The sequence below is a fragment of the Trichomycterus rosablanca genome, chromosome 8 (genome assembly GCF_030014385.1).
Source record: "Trichomycterus rosablanca isolate fTriRos1 chromosome 8, fTriRos1.hap1, whole genome shotgun sequence".
Taxonomy (NCBI): Eukaryota; Metazoa; Chordata; class Actinopteri; order Siluriformes; family Trichomycteridae; genus Trichomycterus; species Trichomycterus rosablanca.
In genome coordinates, this window is record NC_085995.1 from 24341268 (window position 1) to 24358132 (window position 16865).

The 16865-nt window shown below is 39.4% G+C and overlaps 1 protein-coding gene across 2 annotated transcripts in view; it reads right to left on the reverse strand.

Moving 5' to 3' along the window:
• Positions 1 to 16865, reverse strand: part of pde6a (phosphodiesterase 6A, cGMP-specific, rod, alpha) — a 43715-nt gene that overhangs the window by 13703 nt on the left and 13147 nt on the right. For both annotated transcript variants that reach the window (XM_062999954.1, XM_062999955.1), the window contains 13 exons: positions 16184 to 16231; positions 15612 to 15761; positions 15222 to 15365; positions 12380 to 12445; positions 12152 to 12298; positions 11491 to 11598; positions 9399 to 9508; positions 9168 to 9255; positions 8915 to 9015; positions 7735 to 7842; positions 7538 to 7601; positions 5310 to 5384; positions 1868 to 1951 (listed from right to left, as the gene is read on the reverse strand). In XM_062999954.1, the coding sequence (XP_062856024.1) occupies positions 1868 to 1951; positions 5310 to 5384; positions 7538 to 7601; positions 7735 to 7842; positions 8915 to 9015; positions 9168 to 9255; positions 9399 to 9508; positions 11491 to 11598; positions 12152 to 12298; positions 12380 to 12445; positions 15222 to 15365; positions 15612 to 15761; positions 16184 to 16231 (1293 nt within the window). The remainder of the gene's footprint in view (positions 1 to 1867; positions 1952 to 5309; positions 5385 to 7537; positions 7602 to 7734; positions 7843 to 8914; positions 9016 to 9167; positions 9256 to 9398; positions 9509 to 11490; positions 11599 to 12151; positions 12299 to 12379; positions 12446 to 15221; positions 15366 to 15611; positions 15762 to 16183; positions 16232 to 16865) is intronic.

The window sequence follows — 16865 nt, forward strand, 5'->3', positions numbered from 1 at the left end:
CATTAATGGCACTTTCCCCTTCGCTCCCCACATGTGTCAATGAGCCGCCCATGACCCTGTCGCCGGTTTACCACTGTTCCTTCCTTGGACCACTTTTGATAGTTACTGACCACTGCAGACCGGGAACACCCCACAAGAGCTGCAGTTTTGGAGATGCTCTGACTTAGTCGTCTAGCCATCACAATTTGTCCCTTGTCAAACTCGCTCAAATTCTTACGCCTGCCCAGTTTTCCTGCTTCTAACACATCAACTTTGAGGATAAAATGTTCACTTAATGCTTAATATAGCCCACCCAGTAACAGGTGCTTATTTGAAGAAATAATCAGTGTTATTCATTTCACCTGGTCATAATGTTATGCCTAGTTGGTGTATATTTAAGTAACACCTTTATCAACACATATCATCCTTGTTAATACATAACTGCCCTCTAGGTTAATCAAACTTGCCTTAGAACCTAACCACCAAAGGCAAGCTGTAATAATATACTATAATAATATTTTGACACCTCCCCCCCACACACACACCTTTACAGTAAAATTAGTGCTTGTAACATTATTCATTTGGTTAATTTTGTTTCTCTTTGCCTTACAAAACAGATATGTGTTCATACATTGACATCAAAATCAAAGCATTATTAGGCCCTAATTCACCTAACCTTCATCCATAAGTCAGAATTTAAGATGTGTCTATAGGAACACAATGCCAGGATCTAAAGAAATTACAGAAGAACCACAGAAAGTCCGGGAGAAAGAAGTAATAAAAATAATAACAGTAATAATAATAATAAAAACTACAGGGGTTGTTGGACTGCAATTTTCTCTCCAAGGTCTCCAGGCCTCAGCTCAGATCAGTGACAATGACCACAATCCAAAAGAAACCACAAAAAAATTTCTAATGGGAGGGTGATAAACAAAAAAACATCAAAGGTCCCAAACCATTTGAGATAATTGTCTATGGACAAAGGAATAAAGACACAGACAGAATTAAAATTAAAGCAACAATGGTCCCATTATATTTAACAAAAGGCAAATGCAGCATTTCATAGTAAATCACTATATATGACAAATACAGTGAATTGCAGGCTGAAGCTGATTGGATAATACAGCAGAACAATGATTTACCATACAAATCTACCTCTAATTGTTTTTTTCTTTATTTTGTACTATAGTCAAAGCTGACAAGACCTAAAACAAGTGCTTCATTCTTGAAAATCTTTCAGTGTGTCAAATTTAATTAGAATTGGCCGCTCAGGTGGCCCAGGGTTAAAAACACAAGCTGGAACCAGAGCTGGGATCTCGAATACATCGTATCGAATCTCAGCTCTGCCTGCCGGCTAAGGATGAGCGGCCACATGAACAACGATTGGCCTGTTGTTCAGATGGGCGGAACTAAGCCGGATGGGGTCTCTCTCTCATGACTGGTGCAATTACGACCTCTGCTGGCTGACTGATGACATCAGCATAGAGATGAGAAAAGTGTGCTCTCAGGGTGTGTCTCTCCGTACACAACGCTGAGCTGCACTGCACTGCACTCGTCAAAGTGTAGGTGATAAGATGCATACGGCATGCTGCCCACGTGTCGGAGGGGGCGTGGGTTAGCTTCGTTCTCCTCAGTCAGAGCAGGGATCGGCATTGGTGGAGAGGAAGCATGATGCAATCGGGCAATTGGACGCGCAAAAAAGGGAGAAAAAAGGGGAGAAAATGCATAAAGAAAAAAATAAATACAATTTAATTAGAATTAAGATGCACCTTTGTGTAATTTATTGTTTCTTTTAATAATTGATGATCAATTTGATAACTATGCAGACTAAGACTAATTATTTTCCAAACCACTGACTGTGTGGGCCTATTAGAACAAAGAGCCTTACCTTGTAGACGAAGGCGCAGACAAAATCAATGAAACCACACTGTAATTTGGGCAACTCGTCTGCTTTGTTCCTGTCCATCATGGGCTAGAGGGCAAACGGTATCTTGTTAGTGTTATGACAGAGTGAAATTAAGACATTTAAAAATCATCATAATTATTGTTTTGAGCTGGTAGATTTGCAATAGTAGCTTATAAAGAGCACATTACAAGGATGTGGAGTTAGTGTGGTGTAAAATAGGCAAGTTAGGAAATGGTGCGGCTGACTGGGCCACACTGACTGTTCTTTCTGATTCACTGCACCACATAATAGGCAGTACATCAGTACATGTCCCCTGGGAAATTTCTCAGTCTTTCTATTCTCTCTCGCTCTCTCTGTCTCTCTCTCTCTCTCTGAGTCTGAGGGATGTGTAGATTTTTCTGGCATCTTGCCAATCTGGTTAACATTTCTATCTCTTTCAATTCTACTCTCCTAATATAAAAATCAATAGCTGACCAAAATAAGTTTACTGTGTACAGGTAAAACAAGGTAAAAGTAATATTTAAAATGTTTTTTTACACGGAGCCGAATGCCATAACTTTAGAGGCCAGCAATGTGGCTTTGTCTCTTGGCCATGGCATAAGGTGCGTCCCAGAGAGTGGCATCCTTGTCGAAGATGCACTGATGGCAATCGAGGGAAAGGTAGGATATGATTCAATCTACCCGGAATCATGAATGAACAGAGTGGTCATTTTAAAGAAATAAAACCTAGTAAGCAAGGCCTAGTATCAAAAGTGGAATTTAAATGGTAAATGGTTTGGTGATGCTGGTAACCCTGCTAGCCATGCGAGCTACTATGGTAACCATTTCTAACATATTTTTTTTAATAAAAAATAAAGTTCTGGATAGAGAACTGGCTAGGTTTGGAAAGTCTGCAAGTGCAGTCAAAATTATTCCCACTGATATTAGCAGATAAAGCCAGCTACATCCAAAAGTAAAGGAAGGGGTTAAGATCAGTACAGGTTGGATCACAATGATGAGTTGTATCATTCCGAAGGCAAGTGTTTATGTTCCTAAATAACAAGGATCAAATGTTAAATGGAAACTTTCTGTGCGAACACGGAGGATAGCTTATATACCGTGTATGCCATTTGGCTGCCCACATAAAGATAAACAGCAAGCTAAGCCAAACCAAAACAATACCCAAACCAATGAAAACATTAAAATAATGAAAATGTAACCAACAGTAGTGATGACTACTACGGCAGGAGGTACAGGAGCATCATATTCCCCCGAGCCATCAGACTGCTGAACGGCAATGGACAGGCACACCCCTCATAATCAACACAGTGATCTCCATAGAAACCCCCACCATACACACCCCATACAACCTATTCTGCACTCTGCACTTTACTCACTCGAACTATATTCACCACACCTGCACACATACCATGTATAACTAATATCTTGTACAATAACTGTACATCTGTATAACTGTATAACTCATATATTGTACAATAACTGTACATCTGTATAACTGTATAACTCATATCTTGTGCAATAACTGTACATCTGTATAACTGTATAACTCATATCTTGTACAGTACTGTACATCTCGGACTTATTATTCCAAATTTTATATATTTATGTTCATTCACATTTCATAGTTTTTGTACATCTGTACATAAAGAGTCTTTAATCAATACCTGTATATATTGAACAAATGGTGCTAGTTTTATGCAAGTTTTATACAAGTTTTATGTAAGTTAATGTGTATATTTTTTGTAATTAATGTGTATTGCAACTGTGAGGGACTATACAGCCAAGACTTTCACTCACCTTTCACACCTGTGTTAATGTGACGTGACAATAAAGTGATTTGATTTGACTAAACAAAAAAAACAACTCATTTTTCACCACCCCATCACACCGCTCCAGAATACCTAATCCACAACAAGATAAAATGCTTCCTAAACGCTGGACTTTTGAAGTTGGAGCACCAGATAGTAGAAATGAGCACAGATACTCTCCCGGCTGACAGGCATAACATCAATTAAACAGCTCGAGAGGCTAATCGGTGATTGTCACAGCCAGTGTAAGACCATCTAGAACAGCCCCAGGAGAACAGCGAAACACTTTTACCCTCCATCAAAATAACAGGAAGGAGCAGAGGAAGGCAGGGGACCGTTGCTAACCTTCTCTCCTCCCCAACCCTTGGGGTTTTTGATTAGGTAAAAGGAAAAGAACTCTACACTGTCTGCGTAAGTCGTGTGAGGAATTTAATGGGGTAAGGGAACAACAGTGGACAAAACTGACAAGCTTTTAATGGAGAATACTAAATAAACTGGCAGTACCCAAAATAATAGGTGAACTGCAATGGAGAATCATACATGGATCCATTCCAAAAACAGTGGCCTCTCTGCCCATACAATGTACCCAAATACAAAAACCCAATGTTTGAACCCTTATATGGTCTATGTGAAAGAAAGGGTGTCCAATTCACTTTGGTCATTGTTGGCACACACTACAAATCCAGAAATCATTCAAAATGCTGTATTCTGGACTTTATGTTTGGTGATTTGAAATTGGCAACTTTCAAAGGGCAGTGGGGCAGTGATAGCTCAGTGGTTAAGGTACTGGACTAGTAAACAGAAGGTTGCCGGTTCAAGCCCCGCCACCACCAAGTTGCCACTGTTGGGTCCCTGAGCAAGGCCCTTAACCCTCAATTGCTCGTCGTGTTCAGCTCATTGTGTAAGTCGCTTTGGAGAAAAGCGTCTGCTAAATGCTGAAAATGTAAATGTAAACTTGCTTACAAGAAGGTTCAAAATGAAAGGAGAAGGCCTTACTGACTCAATTACTGAGCTATTTACTTATTATGTACATACGTATGTACTTATTGTCAGCTTTATTTATATCTGGGTTTTTTTGGTAACGACCTTAGAACTTAGAAGAGATTTGGTGCTTAGATAAGGCACATGTAATGTAAGTTTGGGAGGAGGTATCATTCTTTTTTATACTAGAATTTAGAATTTTTCCTTGTAAATAATTTGTAAATATTAGTTATAATATAAACTAATGCAATAAAGCAGTGGTCCCCAATCACCGGGTCATTTATTACCAGGCCGCACAGAAGGAATAAATAATTAGAGATCACTACAAGAGCAATTACATTTCCAATACTCTTCGGGTGTTGTTGTCCCCAATCACCACTAGGTGGGAGCAGTGTCTCACTGCAGAGAAAAAAGCTCAGGATTCACACTGATTTTCCATTCTATACTTTTTCTATTTTAGATCCTCCCGCCCCCGCCGGTCTGTAAAATTATACCTTATATGAAACCAGTCCGTGGTGCAAAAAAGGTTGGGGACCGCTGCAATAAAGCATCGTCAAAAGTTTCTTTTTCTGTTTCTCTCTTTGCCTTGATGGCTGTTTCCTTTCTTCATCTCATTATTGTGATGAATGGCTTACAATAGGCTGCTGCTCAAGAACGGTCCTTTCCAGGTCACCCTGCTCCCAGAACTCTGCAGCCACTGACAGCGCCACCTGCGGGGTCACACAGACATAATCATGCACCAGGTAAAAGCTATTAGTATGTATTGTTAGGCACAGTCTTTAGGAATAATAAATGAAATGATATAACTGTGACTTGGCAGAAGAATATCGTGGTGTTAAAAGGACCGGATCTGACATTTTCAAGTCATTTGGCAGACTTTCTATGTCCAGCTTTCTTGCTGTTTTATAAAGGTCATTAGCTGCATAATGGAAAAGGGGAACATGAAATATCACTTGCAACAAGGAGACTATATTGGTGCTGATACATTATAGGAATATGCTTGAAATATTGCTTTTCTGATAAATTGAATTTTCTTATTAAAATTTGTACGCACCTGATTTAAGTTAGCTAGATTTTACATGTAAAGCAAAAGCAACCACTAAAGCTAAATAGATGTAAAACTCCATCACTGTTTAAAAAGATTCTAGTTAGTTACCTAACATTTTAGGTGTATATTGTTTTTATTTGTTCTAGACCTTTTCGGGTCACTGTATGATTCCATCTACACTATAGCCAAAAGTATGTATACACCGGACCATGAGCTTGTTGGAGATCCTATCTCAAAAACATTGGCATTAATATTGGGTTGGCACCCCATATTCTCATACTTAACCCATACTGTTCTGGTGCTATAATATCCTCAATTTTCAAGGAAGACTTCCAATCCCATCTCAAAAACACTGGCAATAATATGGGGTGCCACTCTTCTGCTGGTATAATATCCTCTATTTGTCCATGAAGGCGTTCAATAGGCCTGTCTTGAAGACAACATATCAATTAATTCCAATGAAGTTTAATGTCACTGTAGACTTGCTTTGTGTACAGGGGCACAGTATTGCTGGAACAGGAAAGGGCCTTCCACAAACTGCTGCCCCAAAGTACTAATGCACTAATGTTTCATTCATTGTTTAAAATTTTAGGTTTATATTGTTATTATTTGTTCTAGACCTGTATGATTCCATCCACACTATATAGCCAAAAGTATGTATACACCTGATCAAAAGCTTGTTGGAGATCCCATCTCAAAAACATTGATATTACCATGGGGTGCCTCTATTTTGTTGCTTGATATCCTCCATTTTTCCAGGAAGGCTTTCAATAGCCCTTGAAAGGTCTTACAGACAACATTCCAATTATATGTCATTGTAAACTTTGCTTTGTGCACAGGGGCACAGTATTGCTGGCACACGAAATGGTCTTTCACATACTGCCACAAAGTACTAATGCACTGATGTTTCATTCTGATCAGGGTTAAAATGGGTCTGTGTCACCCTGAAACATGGTGCACAAGCCAGGATTTGCAGGGCATCACTATTTCAACCATTCAATCACTCACTCACACCTAGAGACTGAAAGTGAGGATTAACACTACCTGCTGTGCCAGCATGTCACTCTTACAGAAGAGTTTTTGCATTATAATGATATTTGAACTGGCAAATAGAATAGCATAACATACTGTAAAGTCATCTTATTATGACCATACCACATATTAATAGAGGATATAATCTTTTAGAAGAAGAAGAATGAAGAATGCCTTTGTTTGTCGTATATACATAAACACATGTACAGTACAATAAATGTCTTTTTCCGCATATCCCAGGTTGTCAGAGAAGCTGGGGTCAGAAACAGGGTCAGCCATTGTATGGAGCACCTGGAGCATACAGGGTTAAGAGCCTTGCTCAAGGGCCCAACAGTGGCTGCATAGCAGAGCCTGGATTTGAACCCAATTTTCATCAAACCCTATCAAGGGTATTTTACAAAGACTTTATGCCCAGAACAGTAGCTACAAATTGGTGCTAATTATAATCTTAACGAGACAGACATGAGTTGGCCTCAAACAAGCTGCAGTACTGGCATGAAGAATCAGGTACACTTATTAGGTTTTTTATTTATTCACAACTTGGCTACAAACTTTAGCCTCTCATACTTCATGGAATTACTGGCAAGGTTACAGATTCCTAAATGCCCATAATAACACAGTGTAAACAACTCATCACATTACCATATGAATAGCCCCGGAGTCTCATTACAGTATATTGCCTGACAGCATAGATATATGTGAGCAGTCACAGCCTGTTTGCCTGCATGGACTGTTGAATACTGCCTGCTGAGCAAAACTACATTATGTACAGCAACACCATACCTTACTCTGGATCTCCCAGGGCTTGGCGATAGCAGACAAATCACAGGCAGTCATCATCATCGCCCTGTGATGGAAACATCATCAGCACCACGCTGAGACTTTGTGAATGAACTCAGATCCTATTCATTGTAAAATGTTAAAGCTTATAACATTTTTGTGGTGGTTTAATGGATGGTGTTGTGTTGTCAAGTGCTTACATTACTATTTCCTTCCTGGTTGTCTCCAGCATCATGTACTTGGTCCAGTCACCCCAGTTCTCATAAGTTTTGGATTGATCCACAATCTTTTGAAACATGGTTCTTTTCCTGTAAGTAGACGTAATAATCAACCTGGCATTCTCAATGAGATAATACTGACTCCTTGTGTTTTTATGGTGAAATAATACTTATACTGTAGGTAATGTTGACAAAATAAGACTCAACACTACATGATCAAACATTGGCAGTAGAATGGATGAGACAAAAGACCTCAGTGACTTTCAACTTGGTATTATTATAGGACTTCCTCTTGGTCAGTTTGTTTTCTGCCTTGCACCCCTGGACATCAGAAAGTGGAAACTTTAAGCAGAAATATCTAAAAGCAACACCAACCCAGCCACAAAGCAGCTGATGGGACAGGAACTATTTGCACCAAAAATGTCCAGAACTTACAACAGACTCTATCACAGACTGGACTGAACAATGAAGAACTCCTATTATGTTTTTTTTGCTAGTGATAACCTTCAGTTCAATTTAATTTTGTGTTTGTATGATTTGTGTAAATCCTATTTATTTAAAGTATCCTCCAGGCCACCCAAGAAGGATGGGCCCTGCTGAGTCTGGTTCCTCTCAAGGTTTCTTCCTGTAATTTTAAGAGAGTTTTTCCTTGCCACTGTTTCCCTTGGCTTGCTCAATAGGGGTTTTTGGTCTGTTGGTACTGTTGTGCACCTTCGGTCAGTCTGTGGTGACCAGTGCTCTTTTGTTTAAAGTGGTGTGCTAGGGGTAAGGGGTGCTCGAACAACAGAAACAAACAGAATAATTAAACAAACAGTTGAAGCCCAGCGGATAAGGTGCTGGACTAGTAAATAGAAGGTCACTGGTTTAAGCCCCTCCACTGCCAGGTTGCTGCTGTTCAGCCCTTGAGCAAGACCCTTAACCCTTAATTGCTCAGACTGTATACTGTATCCAACCTGTACTGAGCCCTGATTTTAACCCCTTCCTTTACTTTTTACTTGATGAATCTAAATGTAAATGGCTTTATCTTGTAGATTAATCAAAGTGAATTAAATCAATCATAATTTAATACCTAGAAGAAAGCCGTCTTAGAAGAGTCAAGGCTGTTGTACCAGCAAAGAGGGTGGGGAGATTTATGTGATGTATGGGTGTTGTTTGTCCTTACTTGAAATACAAAGCCAGGTCTGTAGCAATGATGGCAATGTCCATTAAATGTATGACATGTTCGTGCTGTCGCCGGTTCAGATTTTGATAGATGTTCAGAGCCTAAAACAATAATTAACAAGTGTTGAAAAATGTCAGCCATGTTGGCAGCCTAATTCGAGATGCTTAGAGGCTTGTACTGCATGCACAGGCATGAAAAGCTGTAATTTTATTTCGAGATATTTTTAAGAAATCATGTCAAATCATAGGCTCACTTCATCTCGCAGTAGAGTTTTGCCAAACTCCAGATGGTGCCTCTCGAGGATAGATGAACCATGGAGCTTCGCCAGTGGGTTCCCAGATCTGAGAAAATTATTCAAGTAAGGAAATGTTGGGAAACTTGCTAAATTAAGCTGCACCAGTATGAAGATTCAATTATGACACGCATTTAATGTTATTTCTGTAGTGAGAACAGTTTAGCAGTAATAACAGTAAGCAGATCATACTTCATTTGGTACAGATTGTTTGTCCCGCGGTGGTCAATATCATGGCAGAAGCCGGCTGTGACCATGGCCATGGCCTCCAGGTCTGTGTAGTAGCGCTTAAGGTCACCAGTCTAGAAAAATAATAATAGTTACTTTCACAAAATAGCTTAGTAAGAAATTAGGGTGCCCAGGTGGTGCAGCTAGCACACCAGTGCTGGGATTCTGAATTCTTAAAGTTTTAATCTCAGTCTAGCTAACGGTTGGCTGGGCGGCCCCTAACAGGCACAATTGGCAGTGCCTGCAGCAGACAATAGGCCACTGGAAAGGAAAAGACAGGACTAAAAAGGGGGTGGGGTCTTCAACACCAAATAAGGACCCCGCTTAGTAGGCAAGGCGCCTGTACGAAAGTGAAGGAACACAGAGATCAGCGTGTGACTCTCCGTGTGCAAGACTGGCCTCACGTGCGAGTCCACCGAAGTACGGACTGCGCACACGTTGGCGCATGTGTCAGGCAAATATACCCTCCTCTGACACGAACAGGGTCCACAACAGTGGGATTGGCTATGCTTAAATTGGGAGAAAATGTCAGTGTAATCCTGTTGATTTCTGTCCATGGAAATAGCTAGTAGATTGGCTGGGGACAGAAAAAAATAGACTACACCCAACCAAATTACCAAAACACCAGCATTGTTAAAGAATCCTAGCAAACATGAATTCTGGAGACTGCTCAGACTTTAGTGAAAGTGTAAAATGGGTCATTTTGATTTGAATATAAGAGCTATGAGCCTCAGGGTGGAGCTGTGTGAGGAGACTGGTCGTTGTAGAGTGGAGCAGACTCCAGAGAGCTCATTACACTCTGTGACACCTGGGAGTGGTGCTTATTACAGACTTGAATCACACCAACACTGCAACTTCAGCCTGCCTCTCTTATGACTCTGTTTACTGATAGGGCAGCATGTATTTTTATGCCTTGCTGGCTCATTAGCTTGCCAGACTCTCTTTTTTAGGGGCTACATGCTGGAGATTGGCTCTAAAGCAGGACACATTACCTGCATGGAACCAAACACTGAAACATAATTTGAAGAAATCCATCAAATTCATAAGCACTGCAGTCAAGAAGAGTTATTTGTTTATTTGTAAGACGAGAAGCAGTAGCGTTTTTGCTGCTCTTACCATACTGTTTAACCTCAGCTGAACCAATAAACCAAACCACAATCACTGCATTGCTACTTACGTTTGCTCTATACCAAGGCTCCCTGCTCAAATGCCCCTAATCCAACTACCCTTTTATTTACCAGGTCCAGCTGGTGTGTTAGAGCATAATAAATAAACCGAATTGGACTGGAAATGGGAAAGTTTGCTCTAAACCATTCCTTGAAACTATGTCTCTTAACCCTTTGTATTAGCTATAGCACAAGAGCTCCAGTGTCGCTAGCCACCCATATGCATTAATATATGGAAATTATAGGTCTATAGCATAGAGGGGAGGGCCCATGTATCATGGGTGCAAATGACTCATAGGCCACAGGTTAAAAACCTTTGCCCTTGAATATATACATAATTATCAGTTACTTTCATTAACACAAGCACATTAGTTGGACACTCATGAGTCATAGTATGCATTAAATTACCATTAAAGATGGGTTGAATGGGTAACAAATATAACAAATATAATAAAAATCTGTAGAATTAGATTTAGACAAAATCTGATTTTTACTATTTCTGCATCCCTGATTATGTATCTTTATATAAAAAAATAATAGTACAATATATGTATGGCCTTTTTATGTTTTAATATCTCCAGTTGGTCTGACTGCATATCTTTGGACATGTGGGAGGAAAAAACAGCACCAGCACCTGTGCTCACTCAGGGAAAACATACTTCTGTAAGGTAACAGCGCAACCCAATGCACCACCGTGCTGTCCGGCATTAATGTTAGAACACCGATCTACTGTACATTGATTAGCTTATTAACCATTGCTTGTGAACGTCTAGTTCTGTCTCTGAACAGTGTAATGAAGTGTAATTTATTCCTAGTTGCTAATGGTCTAGTTTAGGCCAAATGTATTTAGTGTATGTTGCAAAACCCATAGTTGAAAGGCTGCCTCTTACCATGAGTAGTGTGAACATGGTCTGGCCCACGTTAAAGCCGTGTCTCCAGTTATGGTAGGTAATCCTCCTGTAGCCTTTACTGACAGAGTACATAAATCTCACCAGTGTCTGAAACCACACCACATTTTTCATCTACAAAATTACATACATCATACAAAGCAGTTTTATTAATCACCAAGCAACATTAGTGACATGAGATTTGTGCCTTATAACAGGATCAGTTTCAGATTCCAAAGCGTGGTAATAGTTCTGAGTATTAGCCAAGTCTGAGCTATAAACATTTAAAAGTAGACAAAACAGCACCACTTATTTACATTATATGGTCTGCAGTTTGTAAACAGGAACGTCTGGCAGATCACATGACCATGTGAATTTACCCTTTTTCACTAATATTAGCCTTTCTTTCTACTGGAAAGGCTTTCTTTTTTAATTTAAAGGAATGATTTTGGGAAATATGGCTTGGTCTTGGGTCTTGTGTATTTAAGTAGCCTTGCTTTAATATGTTTCAACCTTACAACAGAAGCACTTATAGTTGACCAGGGCAGCTACAGCAGAAACTCAAGCCTTGCATATGTAAGCAAAGGGTCTGTCTAAAAGAGCCAACCCCCCTGTAAAAGTGGTGTCTACAAACTTTTGGTAATATGGTGTATCTCTAACTCACCTCACGAGGGATGTGAAACTTGTCCACCACTCCCAGCTCATAGTACATTGAAATGCCACACTTAACCAGGTCCAGCTCAGAATGCTCAAAATCACAGAAATGAAACTCGTAAATTTCTGACTGCTTGGAGTCTGGCAGAGTCACGGACTGTAAATCAGACAAGAAAGTGTAAATAACCTGAATAAATCTCACAAGTGGAGTTATTTATTATATTTTATTTATCTTTACCAGAATCTTTTCCAGTTCGTCTTCATCACATTCTTCTGGTTCCTTTTTATACAACTCACGTGTGTTCTAAGACAAAATAAAGTTTAGTTTGACCCAAGTTAGAGTTCTTATATTGGCATGTTTACTCTATTTATAGAAAAAAAAAACTGCAGAGTTGTGAGCAATTATCATTAATAATATTTTAAAACATGTTATGCACTAAGAAAAGAAGTCATATTGCCTTGAAAACTCAGTTAAGTTATATTTATTTATCTATTCTATACTATTCATAGTCAATTACTCATTTATGGTAATGTACACCTAAGAGCAGTTTAGACTGGACACTTGACCCAACTGGGATCTATGAGACACCAAAACTTTTAGCTTTTTTGCTTGCAAACTGCAGTTTATGATAGCTACTCTACATTTTGGCATATTTTAGATCTATGAGGCATCCACACTACTCGCTTTACCACTTGCTACCACCATAAACCATCATACAAAACACATTCGTTTTGTTTAGTGAATTGTTCTGTTAAATGTAATTGTATATTAAGTATTTAGAGTATGTACAGTGTATCACAAAAGTGAGTACACCCCTCACGTTTCTGCAGATATTTAAGTATATCTTTTCATGGGACAACACTGACAAAATGACACTTTGACACAATGAAAAGTAGTCTGTGTGCAGCTTTTATAACAGTGTAAATTTATTCTTCCCTCAAAATAACTCAATATACAGCCATTAATGTCTAAACCACCGGCAACAAAAGTGAGTACACCCCTTAGTGAAAGTTCCTGAAGTGTCAATATTTTGTGTGGCCACCATTATTTCCCAGAACTGCCTTAACTCTCCTGGGCATGGAGTTTACCAGAGCTTCACAGGTTGCCACTGGAATGCTTTTCCACTCCTCCATGACGACATCACGGAGCTGGCGGATATTCGAGACTTTGCGCTCCTCCACCTTCCGCTTGAGGATGCCCCAAAGATGTTCTATTGGGTTTAGGTCTGGAGATATACTTGGCCAGTCCATCACCTTTACCCTCAGCCTCTTCAATAAAGCAGTGGTCGTCTTAGAGGTGTGTTTGGGGTCATTATCATGCTGGAACACTGCCCTGCGACCCAGTTTCTGGAGGGAGGGGATCATGCTCTGCTTCAGTATTTCACAGTACATATTGAAGTTCATGTGTCCCTCAATGAAATGTAACTCCCTAACACCTGCTGCACTCATGCAGCCCCAGACCATAACATTCCCACCACCATGCTTGACTGTAGGCATGACACACTTATCTTTGTACTCCTCACCTGATTGCCGCCACACATGCTTGAGACCATCTGAACCAAACAAATTAATCTTGGTCTCATCAGACCATAGGACATGGTTTCAGTAATCCATTTCCTTTGTTGACATGTCTTCAGCAAACTGTTTGCGGGCTTTCTTGTGTAGAGACTTCAGAAGAGGCTTCCTTCTGGGGTGACAGCCATGCAGACCAATTTGATGTATTGTGCGGCGTATGGTCTGAGCACTGACAGGCTGACCCCTCACCTTTTCAATCTCTGCAGCAATGCTGACAGCACTCCCGCGCCTATCTTTCAAAGACAGCAGTTGGATGTGACGCTGAGCACGTGCACTCAGCTTCTTTGGACGACCAACGCGAGGTCTGTTCTGAGTGGACCCTGCTCTTTTAAAACGCTGGATGATCTTGGCCACTGTGCTGCAGCTCAGTTTCAGGGTGTTGGCAATCTTCTTGTAGCCTTGGCCATCTTCATGTAGCGCAACAATTCGTCTTTTAAGATCCTCAGAGAGTTCTTTGCCATGAGGTGCCATGTTGGAACTTTCAGTGACCAGTATGAGAGAGTGTGAGAGCTGTACTACTAAATTGAACACACCTGCTCCCTATGCACACCTGAGACCTAGTAACACTAACGAGTCGCATGACATTTTGGAGGGAAAATGACAAGCAGTGCTCAATTTGGACATTTAGGGGTGTAGTTTCTTAGGGGTGTACTCACTTTTGTTGCCGATGGTTTAGACATTAATGGCTGTATATTGAGTTATTTTGAGGGAAGAATAAATTTACACTGTTATATAAGCTGCACACAGGCTACTTTTCATTGTGTCAAAGTGTCATCTTGTCAGTGTTGTCCCATGAAAAGATATACTTAAATATCTGCAGAAATGTGAGGGGTGTACTCACTTTTGTGATACACTGTATATATTTTCAGACTCAGTAGTGTGGGTCTAATATCACATTTTGTGGGTCTTCTGAAAAAATGTGGAATAAAAAAAGGGTTATATAAATATAACCCAGCTGGTGACTTATTTATACCCATATATACAGGATTAGTTTGACTGTGCCTGTTACTATGGTACAAAGAGCTGAAATGGCTGTATCTTGCCAAGGTACATAAAATAGTTGCAAATTTTTAAAAACTTTTTAAGTTACTTGAACTGCCCTCAAAATTGTATTTGTAATAGACCAAGTCGGGCGTCATTACAGGGATACTAGGTGGAGTCTTGTGCCCTCAAGGTTTTAAGGATGTTAAAATAGTACAACAATGTGGCTAAAGAACCACAAATACGAACCACAAAACAGCAAAATCATAGTTAAAATGCAGAATGTAAGAAAAGTATCAAAAGAAATACAAATGAAGGGATAGCAGCAGAATGAGAACCCATTGTCACAAAAGCTGCTCAATCCACCAGTGTGTGACAACCCAAGTTGTCAAAAAAATAAGGAAAAAAGAGGAGAACTTTATTTGAAAATCAGCAGTGACTATTAAAAGAGCAGACACACACACACACACAAACACACAACATTTTATCATTGAATGCTTATCAGGATCATTGCAGAAACCCACCAGTATGTTCTGGATTTCATCTTTTCTGCACTTGACATGGTAGAGTACCATGTCCTGAAAGATATCCTTGCGATTCTCCAGCTTGTTCATCTTGTCATAAGTGTCTGGGTTCAGCACTGACCAGCCCAAAAACTGAGTAAGGGACTAATAAAAAAAAAAGGAAAAAATGATTATTATTTCTGGTTTCCTTGAATTTAGCCTCAATGTAATGAAGAACAAGGACTCATTTTTGCAGACCACACTGAAGCTGGAAGATTGTGGCTTGTTTTTGCAAAGTACAACAGTCCCTAAGTGAAGAATTTGTAAATCAATAAAGTAGAAGCTGTTGTGTAAAAATATAACAGTGACTCAGTGACTGTAGCATGTCTGCAACATTGAACCCACAAATACCTCCATTAGTGTTTCATCCATTTCATCGAACGGTTTTCCATCTTTTCTGTTATAGAACGTAGCCACGCCAACGATTTCCTCTTTCTTATTTACAATGGGCAGGGAAAGGACATTTTTTATTGTCCAGCCTGATTCGTCCAGAGGTTCTTTCTAATAACAAAGAGCACATTTAGAAAGCAATTAGAGACTGGGGTAATCAGTTAATACGATATTTCTAATTATTTGATTTGAAGTCATTTTTCTTCTAATTTAGTCCATTTAATTCCACATCCACTAGCTCATTTTTTCCTAACGCATCTTTCTAAGATGCATCATTAGGCAGCTGGACATGCTTTGAGGAAAACACTGGCCAAATGTGTAAAATGGTCACAGCCATTGTCATTGAGAGTAAAGAAAGGAATATTACGCCAGCTATGCTCTCTTAAACTTCTGACCACAGAATGTTAGGGCATCATAAAGATTAAAATTTATAAATTTCCAGCAACAGGAAATCCAATCTTCTCTATTTTAAAAGGGTAAAAAATGCACCATAGAATATACAGTATAAATAATACAAATAATAACCAACTTACTTGAAAGTTAAAGAAATCATCCTGGGCAGCATTCATGATGTTACAGATCTGTAAGAAAGGCGGATTGTCTTAACAGTGGAGCTTTTGATTCTAAATTTTTTTTTTTTATTTAATCAGGGTTATACTGTGGAATTAACACCCACACCATGGGTGTCAGAAAATTTTAAGCATTGCTTTAATCTTAGATTTTACCAGACCATTCACATTAAATCACCTAGCTAAATATGGAGTGATTCATATTACCACAAACCAACTATTGTTATACTGTAGATTTGACAATACATTTATATTCTGTGCCCCAGTTTTAAAATGTACTGGCAGTGGTATCTCAGTGGTTAAGGTACTGAATTTGTGAAAGAAAAGTTTCTGATACAAGCCCCAGTACCACCAACTTGCCTTTAACCCTCAACAGAACATTTACATAAGAGCATGCAACATACCCCATCTAAACGCAATACAGTCCACTGAATCTTTTAATTAAAAAGAATACAACTATGACAAGAAGAAAAAGGAACTCCACCATCAATATAATATTTTCCCCCTGTATTCTGTCAAATCCCACTTTTTTATTACTAAAAGTGCTTTATTTACAATTATCGCATTTCGCCAACACCTTTATCCAAAACGACTTACACATTTATGACAGAATACAATTTGAGCAATTGAGGGTTACGAGCCCTGC